At 41.2% G+C, this 22,962-nt stretch overlaps 1 protein-coding gene across 9 annotated transcripts in view; it reads right to left on the bottom strand.

Annotated features, from left to right (window-relative positions):
* RAPGEF6 (Rap guanine nucleotide exchange factor 6) overlaps positions 1-22,962 on the bottom strand; it is a gene marked incomplete at its 3' end in the record, with an annotated part of 139,346 nt that overhangs the window by 8,842 nt on the left and 107,542 nt on the right. For all 9 annotated transcript variants that reach the window (XM_083487940.1, XM_083487945.1, XM_083487942.1 and 6 more), the window contains 6 exons: positions 19,249-19,469; positions 16,346-16,537; positions 15,381-15,515; positions 14,047-14,160; positions 9,252-9,480; positions 7,111-7,622 (listed from right to left, as the gene is read on the bottom strand). In XM_083487940.1, coding sequence (XP_083344066.1) covers positions 7,111-7,622; positions 9,252-9,480; positions 14,047-14,160; positions 15,381-15,515; positions 16,346-16,537; positions 19,249-19,469 — 1,403 coding nt within the window. The remainder of the gene's footprint in view (positions 1-7,110; positions 7,623-9,251; positions 9,481-14,046; positions 14,161-15,380; positions 15,516-16,345; positions 16,538-19,248; positions 19,470-22,962) is intronic.

The raw sequence follows: 22,962 nt of genomic DNA, 5'->3' as shown, positions 1-22,962 counted from the left end.
GCCAGAGCCGGCCCAATCGCCTTCTAAATCCGGCCCCCGGACAGTCCGGGAATCAGCGTGTTTTCACATGAGCAGAATGTGCCCTTTTATTTAAAATGCATCTCTGGGTTATTTGTGGGGCATAGGAATTTGTTCTTTTTTCTTCTTCAAAATATAGTCCAGCCCCCCACAAGGTCTGGGGGACAGTGGACTGGCCCCCTGCTGAAAAAGTTTGATGATCCCTGCGTGACCTTACACCTATGCTATTCATGAGCTCTGGTGCCATTCTTAATTCTATTTATATTAGGTGGAATAATTTATTTCAGTTGTGAAAATCTGGTTTGGAGACAATGGGCAGTATCCAACAAGCTTCTTCTATCGGTACTAGGATTTTTCCTTATGCAACAAAACTTACCCTCTCTAATAGTCCCACATCCTCCCCAAATCCGCTGTGGAGAGAAAAACCCAGAACAGATTTAGAGGGCACATGGGGAGAGGAAAGTGGGGAGGGAGGGAGATCCGTTGCAAAAGCAAAATTCCTTGTGCTGATGGAACAAGTTAGTTGGATACTGCCCAATCCTCTTTCAAAAAGGTTTATATTACACTCCTAGCAATTAAGATAAGAGTATAACCTCTTTATTTAAGCATCACATTCCTAAATGCATTCTTTGTAATAATAGGATCCATTAACAGGGCAGAGGTAGCAGCTATATTGGCTTCAGGAAACAAAAGTTGCCTTGGTTCTTGGCCCAATAGCTGTTGGTGTAGAAGTATACAAGTGTTCTAAAGACACATAATTATTTACGGTACTTATAAAAATGTAACTAATTATGAACTGTGCAGAATATTTAAATATGCAGATCTTTTAGTAAAGAACAAAAAAAAAACCCCAATCTTTCGACACCTCAAATTCATGGTCCGCTACTGGATTACAGACAGGGTATTTATTTTTATATTTTTTTTGTAATCCTAGGCTAGTTGATTACAGCAATCTGAAATCTGCGGTATCTCGGTTTTTCAATGTCTCAGAAGCCGAATGTTTCAGAAGCTGAATGCCAGAAACCTGGAAGGAAATGCTTCCGTTTTCAAATGCATCTTGGAAGTCGAACAGCTTCCGCTGAGGTTTCCCCCCCCCCCCCCAATTTTCTCCATTGCAATTGCAGCCAGCCCTTGGTGCCTCAGTTTTCAAACATTTCGGGAGTTGAACGGTCTTCTGGAATGGATTATGTTCAAAAACCGAGGTACCACTGTACTAGACAAAGCACTTTACACACACACTCACACACTCACACACACACACACACACGTAACTTATCTGTAATACAAACATTCTTGACATTTCCAAACCTGAGAATTTACTTCATTGTTCCTATGTGAGTGAAATTTCCTGATCGATGACTTTCAAAACCTTTTATATTCCGGCACCCACAGATATATAAGAGAATTCTACAGCATTAATTTCAATTATTGTATATGTCATACTGCCAGCATTTTTGGCAATAAATATAATTAAAATACCTACAATTCACCTTGACACTAGCAAGTAACAGATAGGTAGCCATGTTGTTATTTTGACTAGCAAGTAAGTAAGTTTTAGTTTGTGAAGCTTTTGTCTCTTGTCTTAAGACTACCCCATTCTCATCTTCAAATATGACTTTTCTTTATCCTAAAGTAGGTAACCAAGGTAGTCTAAGCCAGACAAATGGTGTTAACACGGGAATGTCAATGTTATCCAAATAAGTTACATATTATTATTATTATTAAATTCATTTCTATACCTCTTTATATTTTTAAGAGGGACTCTGCCAGTTAAGAAGCTGCATGTATCAATTCAACACACTCTTAAGTTGCAATTTTATGTGTTACATTCATTCTGTAATACCACTGGAAGGCCCTTTCTGCAATTCAAAACCTACAGCTCTTACATAGATTTCCTAAGGTATATTCCAATAGTTTACCACTGTTAGACCACTCTAAATGGTTAGCTCACTACACTCCATCGACAGATTGGTACAGAGCTGTAGTCCTACCACTTGCTAGTGTGAAACCTTGAAGTAGTGGCAATGTAAGCACTGGAAAAGAACAAAAAAGGGCAGCTGAAGTCATGCATTTCCAGTCTCATCTGACAGTTCTAAACTATGCCAAATTTCAACATTAAGTTTATTTACAGTGCCAAGGAACACAATTTGCAACAGGTTTTCCCCCCTCTAAGTTTCTATTCCAAAACAGCTGGCTTCTATAAATCAAGTGCAAAAGTGAAAACTAGATTATATACTGATAAACTAATCTAATATCATGTACAGACAATTGTTGTGATGCCCTTTTAGTTGCTAGCAAATAAATGGCAAAATCAAACAAGGAGCAGGCTTTGGGGATATCCTTTGATAAAAGATAAAGGTGGTCTAAGCTGAATAGCTCAGTCGGTAGAGCATGAGACTCTTAATCTCAGGGTTGTGAGCTGGAGCGTCAGGTTGGGCAAGAAATTCCTGTATTGCAGGGGGTTGGACTAGATGATCCCCAGGATCTCTTCCAGCCCTACAATTCTGTGATTCTGCGGGTGTCTGCATGTCAGGTCTGTGGAAAAGCAGACAGCTGGCAAAATGCTAAGACTGATCAAGGTGGCAAGAACAGACAGGAACAATGAGAGGACGTTCCTCAGAGTAGAGAATGCTGGGCTTACATAGACTGGGTGTGTAACCCCTGCCCCACCCAAACATTCATTCGGCAATGTTGGTTTTGCCTTAGAGCTAGGCAGAGGATGAAATGTAATGCAAGCCCAAATTTTGGGGGGTGATCTGAGGAGACGCAATTACCCTCTGATGAAAAAGCTATGCCCTTAGGAAAAGGTTTATTAATTAGATTTCACTGGCATTTAACTTCCTGACAATTCCTCTTTGCAAAACTGCTTATTCCTGCTTTGATCTCGTTAGTTTTCCTTTAATTTTGAACTGTGGAAATCCTGTTTACACTGGCACTAATAAGAATGTGAATTAAAACTGTAATGGCGTGGGGCAAAAGGACAAAATGGGCCAGCTACTAGAGAGGTGGTTCTCAGTTTGAAAATTGTGAATTCCCTTTCTTTGGTCTACAGACGTGCCATTTTCTTTCCTTCTCCTCTTCCAGCTTGCGCCATGTCACAAACCTTTCACAGATAGTCTCATTCCCTTTGTTTCCAATGTTCAGAGGTGAGTGTGGAGCCCTATGTAAGCCAAAAGAGGACCATGCACACACAAGAGGAAGGTGCTAGCACAGGGGTCAGCAAACTTTTTCAGCAGGGGGCTGGTCCACTGTCCCTCAGACCTTGTGTGGGGCTGGACTATATTTTTGGAGTTGGGGGAGAACGAATTCCTATGCCCCACAAATAACCCAGAGATGCATTTTAAATAAAAGCACACATTCTACTCATGTAAAAACACAATGATTCCCGGACCATCCGCAGGCCGGATTTAGAAGGCGATTGGGCCAGATCTGGCCCCTGGACCTTAGTTTGCCTACCCATGTGCTAGCAGGCATATGGGAACCTCAAGTCCTGCAGAAATGTGTGTATGGATGGATAGATGGACAGACAGATACAAACTAAACAAGGCTACATAATGTTGACTGTTTTTTGGGGGGGAGAGCTGAATAAGAAACTGGCTGGGTGGAAAAATGAATTTATGAATCCCAAAAGAATGCACAGCTGGTTGGCATACTGAACAGCAACACTCCGCACAGTTGTAATATTTTGCAGCAGCTCCCCCTTGTTGACATTAATTCCATTTTGATTTATCAAAATGGCTAAAAGCTGCCAGTGACATGAATTTAATTGTTCCTACAGTGAAATATGCTTCAAATGCACTTTGAGGAAAAGGAAACTGTGTTCAAAGACTTGGATCCCCCTACTGGGGGAAAGGGGAAGGCAATTTTCACAATTCCACCTGTTTAGGGAAGTTTTTAATGACTGATGTTTTAATGTATTTTTAATCTTTTGTTGGAAGCTGCCCAGAGTGGTTGGGAAAGCTCAGCCAAATGAGCAGGGTAGAAATAATAATAAAATTATTACAGTGGTACCCCGCAAGACGAACGCCTCGCGAGACGAAAAACTCGCAAAACGAAAGGTTTTTTCGTTTTCGAGTTGCCTCGCAAGACGAATTTCCCTATGGGCTTGCTTCGCAAAACGAAGCTTGCCCCGGGGACAGCGGGTCTTCTCTTTTGAAGCAAGCGGCTGCGGGGAGATCGCTTCTCCCCACCGCCCCTTGCTTCAAAAGAGGTCCGGGGGCGCTCCCGCTGCCCCCGGACCTCTTTTGAAGCAAGCGGCTGCGGAGAGAAGGGATCTCCCCGCAGCCGCTTGCTTCAAAAGAGGTCCGGGACCTCTTTTGAAGCAAGCGGCTGCGGGGAGAAGCGCAGCCGCTTGCTTCAAAAGAGGTCCGGGGGCAGCGGGAGCGCTTCCCGCTGCCCCCAGACCTCTTTTGAAGCAAGGGGCGGTGGGGAGAAGCGATCTCCCCGTGCTCCGAAGCCGGGCGGGGGGGTGGGAACACCTGCCCCAGCCACCCCGCTTCGGAACGCTGCTCCGAAGCGGGGTGGGGGGGGGGCGGGAGCACCTGCCCCAGCCGCCGGGCTTCGTAGCGCTGCTGCGAAGCCGGGCGGGGGGTGGGAACACCTGCCCCAGCCACCCCGCTTCAGAACGCTGCTCCGAAGCGGGGTGGGGGGGGCGGGAGCACCTGCCCCAGCCGCCGGGCTTCGTAGCGCTGCTCCAAAGCGGGGTGGGGGGGCGGGAGCACCTGCCCCAGCCGCCGGGCTTCGTAGCGCTGCTGCGAAGCCGGGCGGGGGGTGGGAACACCTGCCCCAGCCACCCCGCTTCAGAACGCTGCTCCGAAGCGGGGTGGGGGGGGCGGGAGCACCTGCCCCAGCCGCCGGGCTTCGTAGCGCTGCTGCGAAGCCGGGCGGGGGGGTGGGAACACCTGCCCCAGCCACCCCGCTTCGGAACGCTGCTCCGAAGCGGGGGGGGGGCGGGAGCACCTGCCCCAGCCGCCGGGCTTCGTAGCGCTGCTGCGAAGCCGGGCGGGGGGTGGGAACACCTGCCCCAGCCACCCCGCTTTGGAACGCTGCTCCGAAGCGGGGTGGGGGGGGCGGGAGCACCTGCCCCAGCCGCCGGGCTTCGTAGCGCTGCTGCGAAGCCGGGCGGGGGGGTGGGAACACCTTCTGAAGGCGGGCGGGGGGCGAAAGTCTTTGTCCCCCCTGCCTGCCTTCCCAGGGGCTTTTAAATCGCCCCGGACAGCGGAGAAGTCCTCCGCTGTCCGGGGCGATTTTAAAATGCCGCCCGCCAGCATTTTAAGATCGCCCCGGACAGCGGAGAAGTCCTCCGCTGTCCCAGGGTTTTTTAAAATGCTGGGGGTGAGAAGAAAAGCCCTTGTCCCCCCCCCCCCAGCCTTCAGAAGAGGTCTGGGGACAGACTGTCCCTGGACCTGGTCTGAAGTCGGTTTCCCTAGGAACGCATTAATTGATTTTCAATGCATTCCTATGGGAAACCGTGCATCGCAAGACGAAAAAACCGCAAGACGAAGAGACTTGCGGAACGAATTAATTTCGTCTTGCGAGGCACCACTGTATTATTATTACTATTATTATTATTATTATTATTATTATTATTATTATTATTATTCCCCAGTGCCCTAAGATAATATACTCCAAGTGATTAGGAGACCCTCTGGAGGTGTCACTGGGAGCTGTATAGGTAAAGAGGAACTGGCAAAAATTTCTTTCCTTCCTTCCTTCCTTGCTTCCACCAGCAGAAGCCTCTGTTGGATTGGAGTCCCTCACATTGACAGAAGAGCAACCTAGGGTCCAAGCCAGGATGCCCCCACTTTATCCCCAAATATCACAAACAGCTGATCAATGCACAGAGGTCGCACAAAAAGAAAAACTGCAACAATACCCTCAAACCCACTATAACAACTTCCCTTGCAGGGCTTTCAAATATTTTTTTTTTTAAAAAAAAACAGTCAGCTAAGGATTCCAAAAAGCATATTCCAGACATGCAGCCAACACCATGCCAAAATATCCAGTGTCATGAAACACAACTCTCTTCCCGTATCGTCCTATATTTCATACCTGACTGAGAACATTAGTAGGAAGGTACTGGCAGCAGTACGTGAATGTGCACTGCTACCAGCAGCTGAGCATGTAAGGCAATCTATCGGGTGGAAGAGGATGCATATCTCACCCTCTTTCACAAGATGCCTGGAGTGGACACTGATGTGGGTGTGAGATATGAAGTAACATGGTACAGCTGAGGATGAGTTAAAGGGAGGAAAGAGGTATAGGGCAAGTATAGCATCTAGGAGCAGAGATCATTGCACATTGGAAGAAAGGGCAGGCAAGAGAGAGAAGTCCCCTGAGAAAATGTATCCATATCCTTTTCTTCAATGCGAAAAGCATTCATATCTAAGACAATGTGGGATATATATATTTTTCAATAAAAGAATCACCATGATTTATGTATTCTCTTAACTGATTTACAATCTGTGTACAATTATATTTTTATGGCGTATTTCCCGACTTCAATAATAAGACCTGATATGTCATTTTGGTATGACTTCTATTTGGTTTTGGCACAAAATGCTTCCTGGGATACTCAGCATTTGGAGGATGGCCAAGCTGATGGCAATGCAAAATGACACCTGGGGAATATTTTCTTTCTGCCTTAAGGGCAAAGGGGAGCAGGAGGCAGGGCTGAATGGCTGGAAAAAGCATTGCAACGTGGACAATTTCTGCACCAACTTGGTCATCTCCAGTGTAATGCATGAAAGGGCTCAAGAAAGAACAGCCCAAATTCTTATTGGAAAACTGCAAAAAAGATATCTCAGAAAGGTGTTTTTTTGGAAAAGGTCACAGGGAAGATTTCCTCTGCTTGTTGCATAAGCCTGCTCCCTTCCCTGTAAGGCAAAAAAAAAAAGGTTGCTGTTCTGTTACTTTAAATCCCATCCCTACTCCCAAGGAGGTCTGGAAACACTCTGCGTTGTGGATTTATTTGATTGAAAACATATGTACAAACTGGATTTTAACATGCAATCTGCTGATGTCATTTCTTAACAGCTTAATAACATAATACACTGCAGCTGTGGGAGCTTCCACAGCCTTTGGGCGGCTTACCTATGAGGCCTCTCTCGGTACTGGAAGTGACAGTTTTGTATGTTGTATCGCCACCTGCTTTGGAGTCCAAAACTTCAGCCTGCTCTACTGCTAAGCTGTCAAGTCCTCGCCGCTTCACTGTCCCACAGTTTGCTTCATATGCGTCTGACAGAGAACTCGATGAAGCCCAGCTCTGCCGGGATTGGTCAAAGTCCATGCCCGTTTTGGATTGCCGGCTGCTGTTTGAGTGGGCGTGGGGCTGCAAGTGAATCTCTTCAGGGCAGCTGCTTGATGGTTCTACTTCAGCAATGGCCCTTTCTAAGTGAGCGTGGCGGTAAGAGTTTAAGAGGTCCCAGCTTTTCTGGTTCTGGATATTTTGGAAGTTATCATGAGAACTACTGGAGCAGGAGGTCCAGCTCCCACGACCACTATCTGCTGCTTCTATCGTGATGTGTTCGTGGGAAATCTCCTCCGTGCTCATGGAAGATGGGACAGGCAGGCCTCGGATCACTGGAGGTCTGGACAGTGGCCAACTGAAATCGAAGACCGCAGCATTATAAAGGCAGCATGCAAGCAATTCAATGGCAACAACATCCAGGGTTGAAGGCAGCCTGTAAAATGCTTGCTCACCTCTTTGCAACTGAGCACGTTGAGCAGAACTCTTGGAAATTTTCAAGGTATGAAATTAAGTTTAGAGTCCAGTTGGTTCAAAATATGACTGCTTTTGCCTTAACCATTGGTTGTGTCTATACAGTTGTACCTTGGATCTCAAATGCCTTGGCTCCCGAATGATCAAAACCCGAAAGTGACTGTTCCGATTTTCGAACTATTTCGGAAGCCAAACGTCCAGCGTGGCTTTCAAGCCAATCAGAAGCCACGCCTTGCTTTTCAAATGGTTCCGGGAGTCTAACCAACTCTCGGAACACATTCTGTTTGAGAACCAAGGTACTACTTTACTGAAGACTTATCTATGTTTTATTATATCTAATACAATGTTATGGTAGGGTTATCCAATGTGGTGCCTTACAAATATTGTTGGACTCCCAACAGCCCCAGCCAACATGGGTACTGGACAAGGCTGATGGGAACTATAGTCTAATAACATTTGTAGGGAACCACATTGTCTACAACTGCATTACAATGTCTTTCCACTAGCCAAGTCTTCCGACAGGCTCTGCCAACCGCAAATGTTGATTTCTATGGGTGGTAGTCAGCTAATTGAAATTAACGTACCTAAGTTAGTCATGATCATTAATATTAGTGTGTCTACTATGAGGAAAGTTAGTTAAATACAACCCTATGATCTACTTTCTTTCTTTTCTTCAAGACAAGCATCAGGCCATTACACATCTAAATGCTACAATTTTACCTGCTTGTAGGAAATAATAATTTCAACAACTTATATTTTCAATCTTTATGCGATTTCTTTTAACCTATGCTGACGTGGCAAATCATGTACTGAGCACCAAGTGCTATTGCATTTCAAGAAACAGTTATTAAATGAATCAGTGATTAACTGAATATTGATTAGTGAACAGCAACATTAATTGAATCGACATGGGAAGATTTTATTTTAAATTTTTTTTTACAAAAGAAATAAATGTTGGTAAAAGTTCTACAGACCCTGGAGGCCTTAGTTATAATTGGTATTGTCCAGCCTTCCACTGGCAGAATCCATCTTCTCTTCTGAGAGCGGCAACCAGGTTTCTGACCATTATGCCTTAGGCATAAGCCTGGAAGCACATTTCCCACTTGCTTAGCAGAGCTGTTAAAGCACTGTCACGAAACACCATGGTCACGCTGTACATTTGAACACGAACACATTTTAAATGGCAAATCTTTTCAGGGCTTTCCAGGATAACATATTTGAACATTCAGTGCCTGGTGCTATACCAGAGGCAATTTATTTAAATCCTGCAGCTTTAATGCATTTTCTAGGATGTACATTAATACACCAATTTAAAGGCCTACCAATATAGGGAAAATCATAGCCTGTTTAAAATTCTAACTTGAAATTTCCCGAGCAGGGAGCATACTTTGCTCTTTCTAAAAGTGGTTTTCAGCAGGCTAATAGCACCTGTAAGCATGATTACAGCATAGGCAGTAAATGGCTTGAACAGAAAATCCTTTCGCTACTCTCTCACGTGTCAATCACTTCTTACCCAGGGCAAGGCTGGCTGTATTCAGAGGACGGATGAGGGTGCTCCTTCCTTTCAACTGCTCCTACTGAATCCACAACTACAACAGCCTGAGCCAGACATCTTTCATCCTGAAGGGCTGCAGACATGGAGTCAGCAGAGCAGTTGCTCACAATGCTGGACCGTGAAGAGATCTCGCTGTGGCTGGAATCTGAAAAATTCTCGGATTTTGCAGATGGTATCAGGGCATAGCCTAAGGAGGACAGGGGAAGAAAGGATTCAACTTTTTTAAAGAGTTCAGACAGCTAATTTATGACACTGCTATGGTATTTTAAAGACAAGGATGCTTTCCACCACTTCTCTCTCCTCCCTTGAATGGCTTTTTAATTGTTCATTTTACGTTACTGAGCTTCCTTTTCATTCAAAAGAAGAGAATAAAATCAACTGTAGAGTGGAGCAACGCTTCACTAATTACTCTGAACATTTGTCACAAGGATACAATTTGCATGCTTTCCTTCAAATGGCTATAATATACAATGAAAACAAAGCAAAAACAACAACAACACCACATGGGATTTGCAGATAAGGCTTCTTTGAAAGCTAAACATAAACCATAATGTATTTTGTATAGTTAAGTTTTTACCTCTCTCTTCAGTACATTGTATTTTATTTTATTGCTATGGCTAGTAGCTGATACAAATAAAGATTCTTCTGATTCTGAAGCTATACATAGGAAAAGTAATTTGCCAGTCAATAGCGATCAAGAATCTGCAACGATTTCACCCAAGATACACCCGCAAACAGTTTAAAGTAATTTTATGTTCATTTGCACTAACATTCCCCACCGCCATTAATGAAATCTAAGCTGTTCATAAATCTAGATTGAAATAGGCTATAGATACTGTGTTGACGGTTTGGCTTTAATTTACTTCAGTTAGGTTACGTAGGAAAAGTATTCATTAGAATGACAGTTCCAATTTTTGTTCTACCTGCTGTTCTGAAAAAAAATGCTACAGGTAACTAACAGAACTGTGAAGTTGGAAGGTACATCAAAGGGCCATCTAGTCCCCTGGAATGCAGGAATCACAGCTAAAGCATCCCTGACAGATGGCCATCCAACCTCTGATTAAAAATCTCCAATGAAGGAGAGTCCACCACCTTCCAAATGAGCCTATTCTACCATCAAACAGCTCTTACTACCAGAAAGCTCTTCCTGATGTTTAGTCAAACTCTCCGTCCTTGCAACTTGAATCCATCAGTTGAGGTTGTCCCCTCCAGAGCAGCAGAAAACAAGCTAGCCCCATCTTCCATGTGACAGGTATTTGAGAGTGGCCATCATATGGTACAGCTTGATTTTTCACTCCAGCTGCTTAACATGTGTGATTTCAACTTTACACAGTTGGAGGCCAGCTGGTTAAAATCACACAAATTATAAGCATGGAAGGCAGAGAGCTTAAAAGCTCTTTTTGCACAGGGTTTTCCCAGTGCGGAAAGAACTGCTTTTCTAGGACTGCAGCTGAGAGTAAGCTGGCTAGGATCGCTAAAACCTCATTCACCCCAGGCAACTGTGGCAAATCCTTAGAAGGTGAATGTGCTGGTAATTTTCTTATCTGGCAATCTGAACAAAACAAGTACCTGTTCCGGTCTTTGCTGGGCTGAGAGGCAATAAAAACCCCCAGAAGCAATGGGTTCACAAATTAATTCTAAAGCCTGTGGTTTGTTGCCTCTCCAGTGAAGTAAGGGCAGAAGCAGGGGATATCAGGCACAACTGAGCAGCATCCCATTAGCACACTGTTTATTCACTTTAGGCCATAGTTTGCTTTAAACTGTGGTTTAACTTTGGTGGTGAACCAGTCAAATATGAGCTTCAAGTAGAATTTTTATACCAATATTCTTGCTAAGCCTTACTGTGTTGCACTGTCTACTCCCGTATGTTCAATTTAAGGTGCATTACATTTCAAATGGATTTTTTAAAGATAAGATTCAGATTTAACGTCATACGAGATAACACGAGCTTCAGTACAAAGATGTCTGCAAATGTAACATAAAGGCTGGCAGCATTAACCCTGCCACATGGGAATCCCTTGCAGATGATCACAGTGCCTGGAGACAAGCTGTCAAGAATTCATAGCTGTGGCCAGAGGAGAAATGATCACTGGGAGGAGCGTAAAGAGAGAAAAAACTATGGTGGATCTGCAGCAGCCTTTATCTGCCCCAGCTGCAACAAAACATGTCTTTTCTGCATCTGTCTTTACAGCTACAGCAGGAGCTGCAACTGTCCAACAACTTGACCTCAACCTCAAAGGTGCAGTCCTCCATTGTCTCCTGAGACAGATTGATGCCAGCAAAACAATAACCAATACACATTTCATACTTGTGAACTTCCTAAGCTGTGTAATATCATGCTGATGTTCAACTCTTACTGAAACCTGGTCCACAACTTAAGCACTATGGCACTCAGTAAGTATATCAAAAATAGTGACAAGTCAAAACCTTTATCTTAACACTGCAGAAAAGAACATTAAGGGTATCTATCTATCTATCACATTTCTTTTGCTTCAGCTAATTGTAGTAAGTACTGGCAGTTTTGAAAATGCCTCCATTAAGTAAACCAGGAGACTTCCAGAGTGAAGCTATAGAATCTGATGGGCCAATCAGATAAGCAATTTTCCATTTGTCAACTGAAAAAACAAGCAAGCAAGTTTGTCTGCAGGCAACTCCAGACAAAACCACCATCACTTATTCAACGGTTCAGAACACATGGTAACATGGTTCCTCACTGCTCCCAATCCTTGACAGGTCTTTTCTTTTTTTTAAGTATATTCCTGCAATGTCTTAGCACTTTTCATGTTTCTATTTTTCTCCCTTATCTTCATTGGATATGGGCTTTTAAAGTACCGGTAATTTCCTTGTAAAAAGAAGGTAGGAAACTGGTCTCAACATACTGCTTATGATCCAGGAAAAATAAGTGCCGAGCTTCTCTTGCTGTAGCTGGTCATATATAGAACACCCAAATTTAAAAACTAGCTTGCTGTCTTGCTTATTTGAAAGGGAAATTCCCAGAATAATATGTATGTTATCTGTGCCCTTGTGTATGTGCATATAGGCTATGTATATGCCTCTGTGATACATGGCCAAGATTTATTAATGCATTTATTTTGAAAGGAGACACTCTTTGAACTGCTTCCCATGAAAAAAAACTGTGTTTACCTCTATGAATTTATACAAAACAGATGGAAATAATCCCAATTAATAAGCAAGCTGGCATTTTGGGATATAAAATCCAGAAACTTTGAGGTATGCACAAATTTACAAATATTTTCATTAGCGGGAAGTAACCATGTGTGATATTTTATGAGATGATAGATCTAATAGCTTAAATGTAAACAGATGCATTTTGAATTGTTATTTTTAGGCAAAATGTATCTACTCACAACATGTTAGGGAAAATTTGTGAAACATTTTAAGTATATAGTAAAAGCAGAAACCTCTTTATCATGAAAGCAGTTGGGAAGTGAAGTTAAAACCTTTGATTACATAAAACACTCACACCTGTATTATTATTTTTTAAGTAAAATGAAACTGTAAATCCCAAAAGGGTACAAATTACACATAACTGAATAGTAGTGCACACTGATGTGATATGAATGATAATTGTAGATTGTGGCTACACAGTTCAAAGGCTATCCCTACAAGAGGGCAAATACTGAGAACTGTTGTATATTTCAAACAGGCTGAGGTCTCTCCAAAAGAAAAATGAAAAAGGTACATACAAGCTTAGGCACACTTTCTTGAAAGTAAGTGCCATGGTCCTTATGTATAGGGTCAAGCTACAAGGGCTGATTCCTAGGTGCAAATCATGTGCTTGGCCACATGGGAAGGCTTTTGTGTGAAGCAGTTACTCCACTACGGTTCTGTTTATCTCATCCACACCACTATATGAACTGTATGAATAGTAGGAAGTGCACACAGAGCTGCTTCACACAATTTGCTTGCCATGAAAACTGCATGTATGTAATTGCATATCATGCAGCAGCCAAACTGGAAATTGCATGTCACCATGTATGTGGCAGGGGGCTAGAAAGCAAAATAATAAAGCATATTTAAAAAAGGATTTTGCTCCAGAAAGCATGACCCGTTTGTCACTCGCTGTATTCTCCTCTTCCGTACAAAGCCTGCAGAACAAGGCTTAATCCGCTATTAAGCTGTGATACAAGTCTATTTCTAGTCTTTTCTCAACCATCACCAACAGAAGAGGTTGGGTGGTCTTCTAAGAAGCTCCTAAAGGGAGTGTGGTCCTTCCAGCTTTAATACTGAAAATGTACAAGTAAAAATGAATTTCTTGCTAATATCGGCTTCCATGTCTGAAAAAACTCAAAATGGTGTCACACATACTTAACATATCTGAATAAATATTTACAATATAAATACAGATTTAAGCCTGACACAGGCAGAACGGCATGTCACACAGTCTTCCTTCTCTTGTGCCTCAGCTGTGGACATAACCACATTAGAGAGCTACTGTTTCCATGGCTACTGGCTGTATGCAACACATTACTGTCTATGTCCTTTTGTTTCTCAGCTCTATCCCTTTCCTCCTGCATGCACTTTGCGTCCACGTCACGGGCGACAGCTGATCTTTCCCTGGAGATACTCCTTTCCCTGAATCTTGCAAAGGGAGAGACCATTCTTTTCCTGGGCTTATACTGAAGCTCTGCCTTGTCTCTGGCATCCTCACTTTGCCTCTTTTCAGCACTGACTGATATTTCTGCTGTCCTGCTAGTCATCTGCTGGATTTTCTTTTGCAAATAAGCCCCACCTATTCCGTAGCTGCGCTGTCCACTGTTCTTGTTGCTTGCTTCGCTTGCAAGAGATGAGGACGAGCCAGAGAGGTTGATCTGGCTGCAGTGATCAGACCTCTGGGGATTACCAGCTACAAAGAAAGGAACACGCAAAGTAAATAACACACTGGCAGTAAAAGAAACACTCTTCTTGTTTTTTAATCTACGTAATGTTACACTTGGATGCAGCACAAAAGGAAACATAAGCTGCAGTTAAGTAAAGTGGGGAAAATGATGTGCCTGTTTAATTAGTTAGAGAACAAGTAATCTAATTTTAGCTCTGCAATGAGATGGTAACAAATACAAAACAGGGCAGAGGCCACTTTTATCAAAACAAGGTTGTTCTTAAAGAAAACAACAACCCCTGAATGCGTATCCAACAACTGTAATCAAAGGAGACAAAGCAATCCTCATGGAGTCACATGAAAGTTAATGAAAGTAGCATGCTTATGTAGAAGAATTCTAGCAGGAGTAACTTTTGGCAATCCATCAAGAATAATCAAATATATATATTAAAAAAATGACACACATGGTTCTTTGAATTACTGTATATGAACCAGCCTGGACCCTGCAACCCAGACCTGGGCCTTGTGATCACCATCTGAGGCCCCTCTTCATTTGCCCCCTCCACAAGAGGTGTAGAGGGTGGCGACACTATGCCTTTTCTGTGGTGGCTCCCAGCTTGTGGAATGCTCTCCCAAGGGAGGCTCACCTGGCGCCTTTGTTACATATCTTTAGGCACCAGGCAGAAATATTCCTCTTCTCACAGGCCTTTGGCTAATTAAACACACTATGGCCTTTTAAATAGTATATTGAATCAACACACATAAAAAACACATTGTCCTACTTATAGCGGTCCCATCTCCCCCCGCCCCCTAGCTTTTCCTGATCCATAAAATCAGATTATGTGCGTGATCCCCTGAATTTTTGTTTTATTTATTTTATACACTTTTACATGTTTTCATACAGCTGTTCTACTTGTTTTAGGTTGCATTTATAATTACATTATTTTCATATTTTATACCAATTAAGAGATTTGTAAAATATTAAGTGGTTTATAAATGCCTTTCAATAAATAAAATATAATAATATCCAATGTTAAAAACTTTCCTGAAAGGTTTCAGGCACAATGGTCTTTTCCATGAACACATGAATTTTCTTTTCATTTCCCCAGTGAATACGTTATGCCTTTTGTGAATACCCAAAGTCCATCTTTTGAGTTTACTGAGGAAAGGAAAGACAGATCCTGAGAAGAAAACTAAAATATAGTTAAGCTGAGACATGTTAAGACTAAACTTGTGTCTCCTCCTACCTTTGCGTGGGGAGTCCTGGGGAGAAGCAGGAGGACTGGAATGCAAAGAAGATGCCATAGATATATTGTCTTCTGCTTGTTTTTTACTGTTTGTTTCCTCAGACAAACTCATTGACTTCTGAGGAGAACCTGCACCTATGAGAGCAGTCACAAAACAAGACACATGCTTATACACACAATTCAAACTGAAGAGTTCCTAAAAAACATCTTTTATGGTCCAAAGGCAACTGAACTATGACCAAAATTATTCTTGGACTCCTTTGTGAAGGTTACTTTGTTGGAAGACAACTTTTAAAAGCCAGCCATGTTCAGCAAGGCCTCAAGTTATGTTGGGAGATGTTCATATATATATATAAAACACACTGACTTATACTGTCCCCAAACCTCAAAACAGAATTTTGAATCACCCCATTCTTGTTTACATGAATTTGATAAAAGTTGCAAGACAGTTAGCAGAAACAATTCACATTCTCAGTGTCCCTTTCCATGAAATGTAGGAGATTTGGAAACATTTGGTATGGCTTAATTTGTCTTTATGTAAAATTTGATTTCTCAAATCTCTATACAAATGTTATTTAATATATTTTTCAAGAAGTAATATTCTCAAAGGAATATACAAACCACTTATCAACCATACAATAAAATACGTTTTAAAACCATAAAAATATATCTTAACAATATTTCAAAACTTAGTAATACTAGTCCTGGATAATATAACATTATCAAAATCAGGCTAAAATTAAGGATTTTGTTTGAAAAATTTAAACATATCCAATCTGCTGCTGAAACTGTAGGGTTTTATAATCTAGTATAGTGAAATATATGCTAGGATATGACTATATCAAAATGGAAATGAAACTGACATGCCGTAAGTATAGCTTAACATTAGCCGTGCAAAACCTTCTATCTGCCCATTTTATATAGTAATTTGATTTAAGAAGTGAATCCTGTAGATAAATACTCACTAAAAGTCACATGGTCCTTTGCTGGTGCTTTTTTCCTAATGGGATACAAGTTAACAGCTGGAACCTGAAGGACTTGACTCATTCTGTTTTGCTGATGTAGATGAACTTTTGTAGTTTGGCCAACAGATCTCAGTGGCATGGGAGACATTTCTACAGCTTTTCCACCTCGTCTTTCACTTAGATTTTTCGTCACTGACATGGTGAAAAAGAGAAGTCATTTTTTTCCCTATAATCTGTTGCAATATTAATAAAAACCACAATTAAAATGGAATGTGTATTGAAACACTAGATGGCAAGCTGGTATTTTTGTATCCATAGCGATATCTGTAAGGATTCTTATCCACTTGTTCTTTAAAAAGGTACCCCCAGTGTTCCACTAGGTGGCACACTTAACTCATAGAATAAGCTATACTACTTCAATTTCATTATCTGAAGATGCTCATCTATGTTGTAGCCTCATCTGGTGCTACTCCTGCACCCAGCACAAAAATGGTGCAACACATTACAGCTCTGACCTGTTTTGCAAGGTGAAATCATGCAGGATTTGTGACTATCTCCCCCCCCCAAAAAAAAAGCCCTTAAAAATGGAGAGAATCTGCTTTATGAATCAGCACTAAATGTTTTTGGTAGCGAAGTGTTATGCATTTCCACTGTGTTATGCATTTCCAGAGGGCAGGTTTTCTAAACAGCTAAAATAACTGTTTATATATGAAACCCTGTTCCTGATTTCATAAGGAAAGTAAGCTTCTGTTTCAATGAGGGAAACATGCTTCTGTTAAGTTCAATGAAATATGTGCATTTGGTACTCTCCGACAGGATATACAGCTGAAGACCTCTATTGGAAAATAACTTCATGGTGCTTGCCTTTTACCATCTGCGCACAATTAAATCACCTCTGAAGTTAAATAGCAAACAGCGCATTCAAACTTTATCTTTACATTTCTGTTAATTTACTGTCAGAGAAGATACAACATGAAGCACAGAAGCATTTGTATATCTCTGTCTCAGACTACCCATCCCAAAATTCAGAGCACTCCAGATCAGAAAACTCTCAACAGCCAAGAAGGCAAAAAACTGGCACTAAGAAACTTTAATTCAGTAAGCTAAATCCCAGCAAAAATAGGAAGTAGAGAGAAAGGGTTGGGAGCCAACATTGGCAGGACCCACTTGCTCTCCCAAGGACACTGTCCACAACTCTGCTGCACTTTTAGCTCTCTCAGATCTGGCAAATCCCTGGCACACCTGTGAGCAGTCACAATAGCTCCTGGCCCAGTACTGCATGTTTTGTAGTATGCACCTCTCTGATAGGGAGCTGCTGTGAATACTCGAGCCACTTGCAGCACTACTGGTGGTTGATGAATGGCAGCTCATGAAATCTTCAGGGATATATCTGGGGTTGGCTAGGGTTCAGCTTAATGGTTTTGTGCATGTTGTGGGTGAAGAAGGGAGGAAGAACATCAGCACAAATAAATTTAGTTACAGTGATGATGAAGATTACTACAAAATATTGAAACTTCCAGGACTGCTTACAGTTAAAAACAAAAATAAAACAATTGAACAACTAATAATTGAAAAAGCAGCAGAGTCTAGGAAGATCAGCAGCATAGGAATGGAACTAAAAGTACTGGGAAAAACATGGTCTTGTGGTGTTAGAAAATGTAACATTCAGTACTAGGAGAATTCCATAAGCAGTGTGCCATCACTGAAAAAGCACCTTCCTGGTTACCACCCGACAAACTGCCAAAGGCAGTTGCAATTTTTATAACCACTGTGCCAGGCAGAACAGTTTGTCATCCCCCTACTGACAATTTGGGGCCAAGGCTGATGAAGAGAAACTTGCCCAAGGTCACCTAGGGAACTTTTCCAAACTGGGAAGCCTAGTGAAAAGGAAGTTGCGAGGGAATGTCAGAAGAGTCAAATATCTCCAGAAAACTTGGAGGTTATTAAAAACCACAATAATAGAAGCTTAGGTATATTTACTGCAGATCACAAAAGGTGCCAGCAAATTTCATGAGAACATTAGTGTAGTTAATGAGCATGATCAGGTGCAAGAAGGCTTCTTTCAGAAAACGAAAGTCTTCCCAAATGGTAAGAACAAAAAGGCACACAAACAACCCAGACACAAAAAAAATGCAAACAGGCTGAGGATTGTTTACAACAGTCTTCCCCAATCTGGTGCCCTCCAGATGTTGACTATTAATTACGATTGCTTGCCAAAATTTAAATAACCTTAATAGTGCATTATATTTTGGAGTCTGTCTTAAGACGTTCGTTATTTCCTGAATAGCACAGGTCAGAGGTCTGTTTATAAACTCTTCCTCTGCAACAACCTCTGTTAATAGCCAAGGCATTCAAAAAGTGTCAGACCATCACGGTATATCACTCTCCTCTCTACTATTTTCTCATTTCCCAATGAAATAATTTCTTTATCTATGTCTTTCTAACTATTTGTCTGTGATAATATTTTATCCTTTCATTTTCTTATCACTTACACTAGGCTTACCAATACCATTTCTTAATTCTGTAAAGTGCTAACTTGGCCAAAAAAAATTTGCAACATAGTATGGGATTTTTTGGCAGGCTAGTGATAGGTGTATAGATTAACAACTGAAGGTCAATGGTAAGACCTATAATTTCAAGTTTGTGCAAACTCAGTCAAAACTTAAATTGACAAGATGCCAAATATTCATCAAGGGTTTTGAGGTTGTTGTGCTTTTGCAGTATCTGCTTTTAAATATATATTTAGCCTGCATTAAAACTATGCTTAAGAGAAAGCCCATAGAAATGCACATAATTATGTAACCATAGAAAATTAAGTCTAAAGAATGACACAAACATTCTTCCTAACTAATGCCACAGACTGTTCAAGTTCAATTGCCTTCCTAAAAATTTGCTTTACTTACAAGTGCTATACGCAGGTTCACACTGAAGTGACATTATCTGGAACTTTTCTTCATCCGTTTCCACATTCAGATTGGAGAGGTATTGTTTGACTTTCCTGGCCATCTGAGCGTCCTCATACAATTTTTTTGCATTTAGAAGGGAGCTGCGCCGGGCACGTTTTTTGTGTGCGCCTCCTTGAACGTCCAACATGTTTGAGTTTGTGCTGCCCTGACTTAGTGATCTGCAAGAGAAGACACCAGGTAGATAAGCTGCAGCCGCTTTAGTAGTGAGGAACCAAAGCAACAGACACCGAAGCACAAATACTCTTCCATTAAAAGCGCATGCTGATGTCAAGTTTAAAAAAAGGAGATGAATAGTGTTAACACAACATTTGTTCTAAAGCGATTTGCAAGACTACTGAGTTAATATGTCCAGAAGAGAATTATAAAACAAAAAGTGTACAATGATCAGGAGCCAGGAAAATTTCTATGAAAGCTCCTCCTAACAGATGTAACTAAGACTCTTCAGACTTACACTGGAAACCCCAATACTGTGTTTGGGACAGAAGATAAATTTCTTAACACCGAACACTGAATTCGGTGTTAACGCAATTTGGTCTCAGAAGATTAGAGCATGAGCAAAATGATGGTTGAAATAGCCCTCTCTTCTCTCTCTCTGAGCTGTTCAAAAGCTTGCAAAATTAGAGGGGAAATGTTTGCAGTAAAACAAAAATCATAGTTCCATTGTATTATTAACTTCTGGTAGCAATACTTTGCATAGGGGTAGGTGAGCTTCATTATTTTTACCATATTCCAAAAACTGGAATATCATCTTGTATTTATCAGAAGACAGCAATATGTTCTCTGATAAACAAGGTGAGTCTGCCAAGAGAGATTAATGTAAGACTTTGCTGGGAGCTGCTATAATTTACTATTCTGCTTCTGAAATGGGAGCAACAACGACGGCTGTGATCAAGAGATTTGTGTGTGGAAGACCCAGGCACACTACTAGATGTTTTTCTTTATGTTTTTATTCCAGCAGTCACTCTCTGAATAGCAAACTGCATTTTGAAGCACAGCAGTTCAGTGCGGAGGGAAACTGCTGGACAGGACGTGGAAACAATGTCACCCAGCTGCATGCATAAGGTGGACTCTTTCAATAGTGATCAGCGCTTGGAGAACTGGAACCTGGGATACTAAAGATGATTATCTCCCGTGAAGACATGCAGTCTTCAACAACAACAACAACTATTACAAAATCCTTCTCATCACACCTGTAACAAAATTACTACCTTTGGACAGAAACAAGCTTTACTCTCATTGAACAAAGTGCCTTAATAGTTAAATGGAAAATAAGACTGATTGTCTTTAAAAGTGTGTGCCTTCCAAACTTGCAATTTTCTCCTGTTTTATTGTGAGACAGAAACGATAATTTGTTTGTGGCCATTTAAACAATTCTAGGCATTATGCACTTAAACTGTGAGAGCTCCGATTCCTTCCATAATCTGTCCCTGAGCCATCTAACAAGCAGTCACAATGATCTGGAGAACTAGACAAATACCTTCCAATTCAGTACAGAGAACTATTACTGCTGGGGAAGAAGCAAGTAAGATACCTCAGTTGGAGGGAGCTGTTGTTGTTTTTTAATTATTGTCATGAAAGAGTCTGAATTTGAAAAATTATGCGTCAATAAAAGCAGCATGTTCTATAATACCAAATAGGAAGTAATCAGAAAGAAAGTAGATACATATTTACAAGCTGACACAGATATAAAAACTCCATATTCGTGAGGCCCAGAGATTTTCTGAGGAAGATACGCAGCTCTAACGTTCTTTGGCTTTACTGTTGAGTCAGTAAAGCAAAAACCGGGAGAACAAAATGGAAAATGAGAGAACTTAAGTGAGTGTTTGGGTAAATTTCCAGAGATCCCTAGACTGAATAATAGAAAAGGAGAAAGATTTAGGGCCTCTGTCTCACACCGCAACAGGAACAGGAAGGGGAAAGGAAGTGATGGAGGATTTCTAGTAAACAAAGCAGGGAGAAGCTGTGAAGACAATGAGGAAATGGATGGTGAGGGAAAGAACTTGTGAAATTTCTGGTTTTATCTTGGGAAAGCTTCTGACAAGTATAATCTAGTATATCAAGTAAGAAAGAACCTGTTTTTCCAATGGAAGCTACTAAAAATTCCATGTATATTCAGGCTTCTTCCCTGTCAGGGATTTTGCAGTTTTAATAACTTTGAGAGTATGTTTCCATTTCAAGGATGATCTAATTCCAGTATATGTCTCAAAAAGTACTTTGAACTGCAGGCTAATTGTATATACATATTCTGACTGAATGACATTTGGTACAAAAGTACTGCTATAGCAAAACAAGGTGGACCACCAATTTTTTATGAAACAAATTTTAAACTGTTAAACAAATTAGCTCAATATTTCAACAGGGGACACAGCCAAACAGAAAATGCTTTGAAATACATAAGCTTAACAACAGAAGCAGCAAGATTTCAAACAGCAATAAACATTAGAATATGAGTTCTGAGAAGTAGAAATGATATTGAAAGAACAAGGGACACACTTGTCAAATAATACATAAAAAGAAACAACAGGTTTAGATAACACATATTCACAACAGAATGAAGACTGATCACTGATTTGTTGACATCAGAGCAGCAACAGGCTCAGAATGTTGTACAGATTTAACATGGGAAAGTTTCGTAACTATAAACATTCACAAACCACAAGATGGAAATACAAGTTATGTAACCTGATGACTTTAGTTTGTTATAAACCATGCTTTTGGTGTGTTTTTAAATCTTACTAACTTAAACATTTAAGTATCCTTTTTATTAAAGCATCATATTAACTCATGTTCCTTTAATTTTCCCAAGTAAAAGTTTAAATGCAAGCTATACAAGAAGGAAATGTATTTTTGTTCTTTACTGTCATCTGAATATGGAAAATCAAGAAGAGTGTTGGCTAAACTTTGGCCCACCAGCTACTGCTGCAGAACCCTGATCCCTGACTCCGATGATCCCTGACTATAGACAGTATTGGCTACGGCTGATGGGAGCTGAAGTCCAACAATATCTGGAGGGTCAGGGGTTTCCCACCACTGACCTAGAAAAAATATCTATTCTTTGCCCTTCCCCCAATATTAACAATTGAAATCTCAATCTTGTCCATCCCAGAAATCAAAACTGAGTTTTTGGAATGTTATAAATGGGGAATAATTTCAAGTTCTTCTCTGCAGATTCCATATCTCAGGAATATGATCTCATTTAGTTACTGTTAAGTTTTCCCCTCTTTAGTAATAAGACAATGCAAAATTACTATCAAGACAGCATAGAAAACCATACACACATAATCACTCTGATCCAGTGCTATGGTCTGGGCACAGAAGTGCCAATATACCCATATATAGCTTAACTACTTGGAATGACTTCATATTCATTTAAACAGAAGCAGTCATTAATTGTGTGATACGCTGTGTGAATAGACTGGTCCTCTGGATTTAAATTAACATGGACCCCATGAAACCCCAATATCAAAATGCATGCAAAACTTTGGACTGGAGCAATTAGGTCTAACTGCCCAATAGCTTGAGCCTATGCATGTGTGAACACCTAAGTAGCTTATACATGCTGGCTGAAATTTTAGGCTGCATTATAGTGATCATCTTGGTCCCTTGCATACATTCAAGGAATGACCAGCACTTCCAATAAAATGTGAAAAG

The sequence above is a fragment of the Podarcis liolepis genome (genome assembly GCF_965112155.1).
Source record: "Podarcis liolepis genome assembly, chromosome: 2".
Classification (NCBI taxonomy): Eukaryota; Metazoa; Chordata; class Lepidosauria; order Squamata; family Lacertidae; genus Podarcis; species Podarcis liolepis.
The sequence above is the reverse complement of the archived record's forward strand: the minus strand, read 5'-3'. Positions and strand labels throughout refer to the sequence as shown.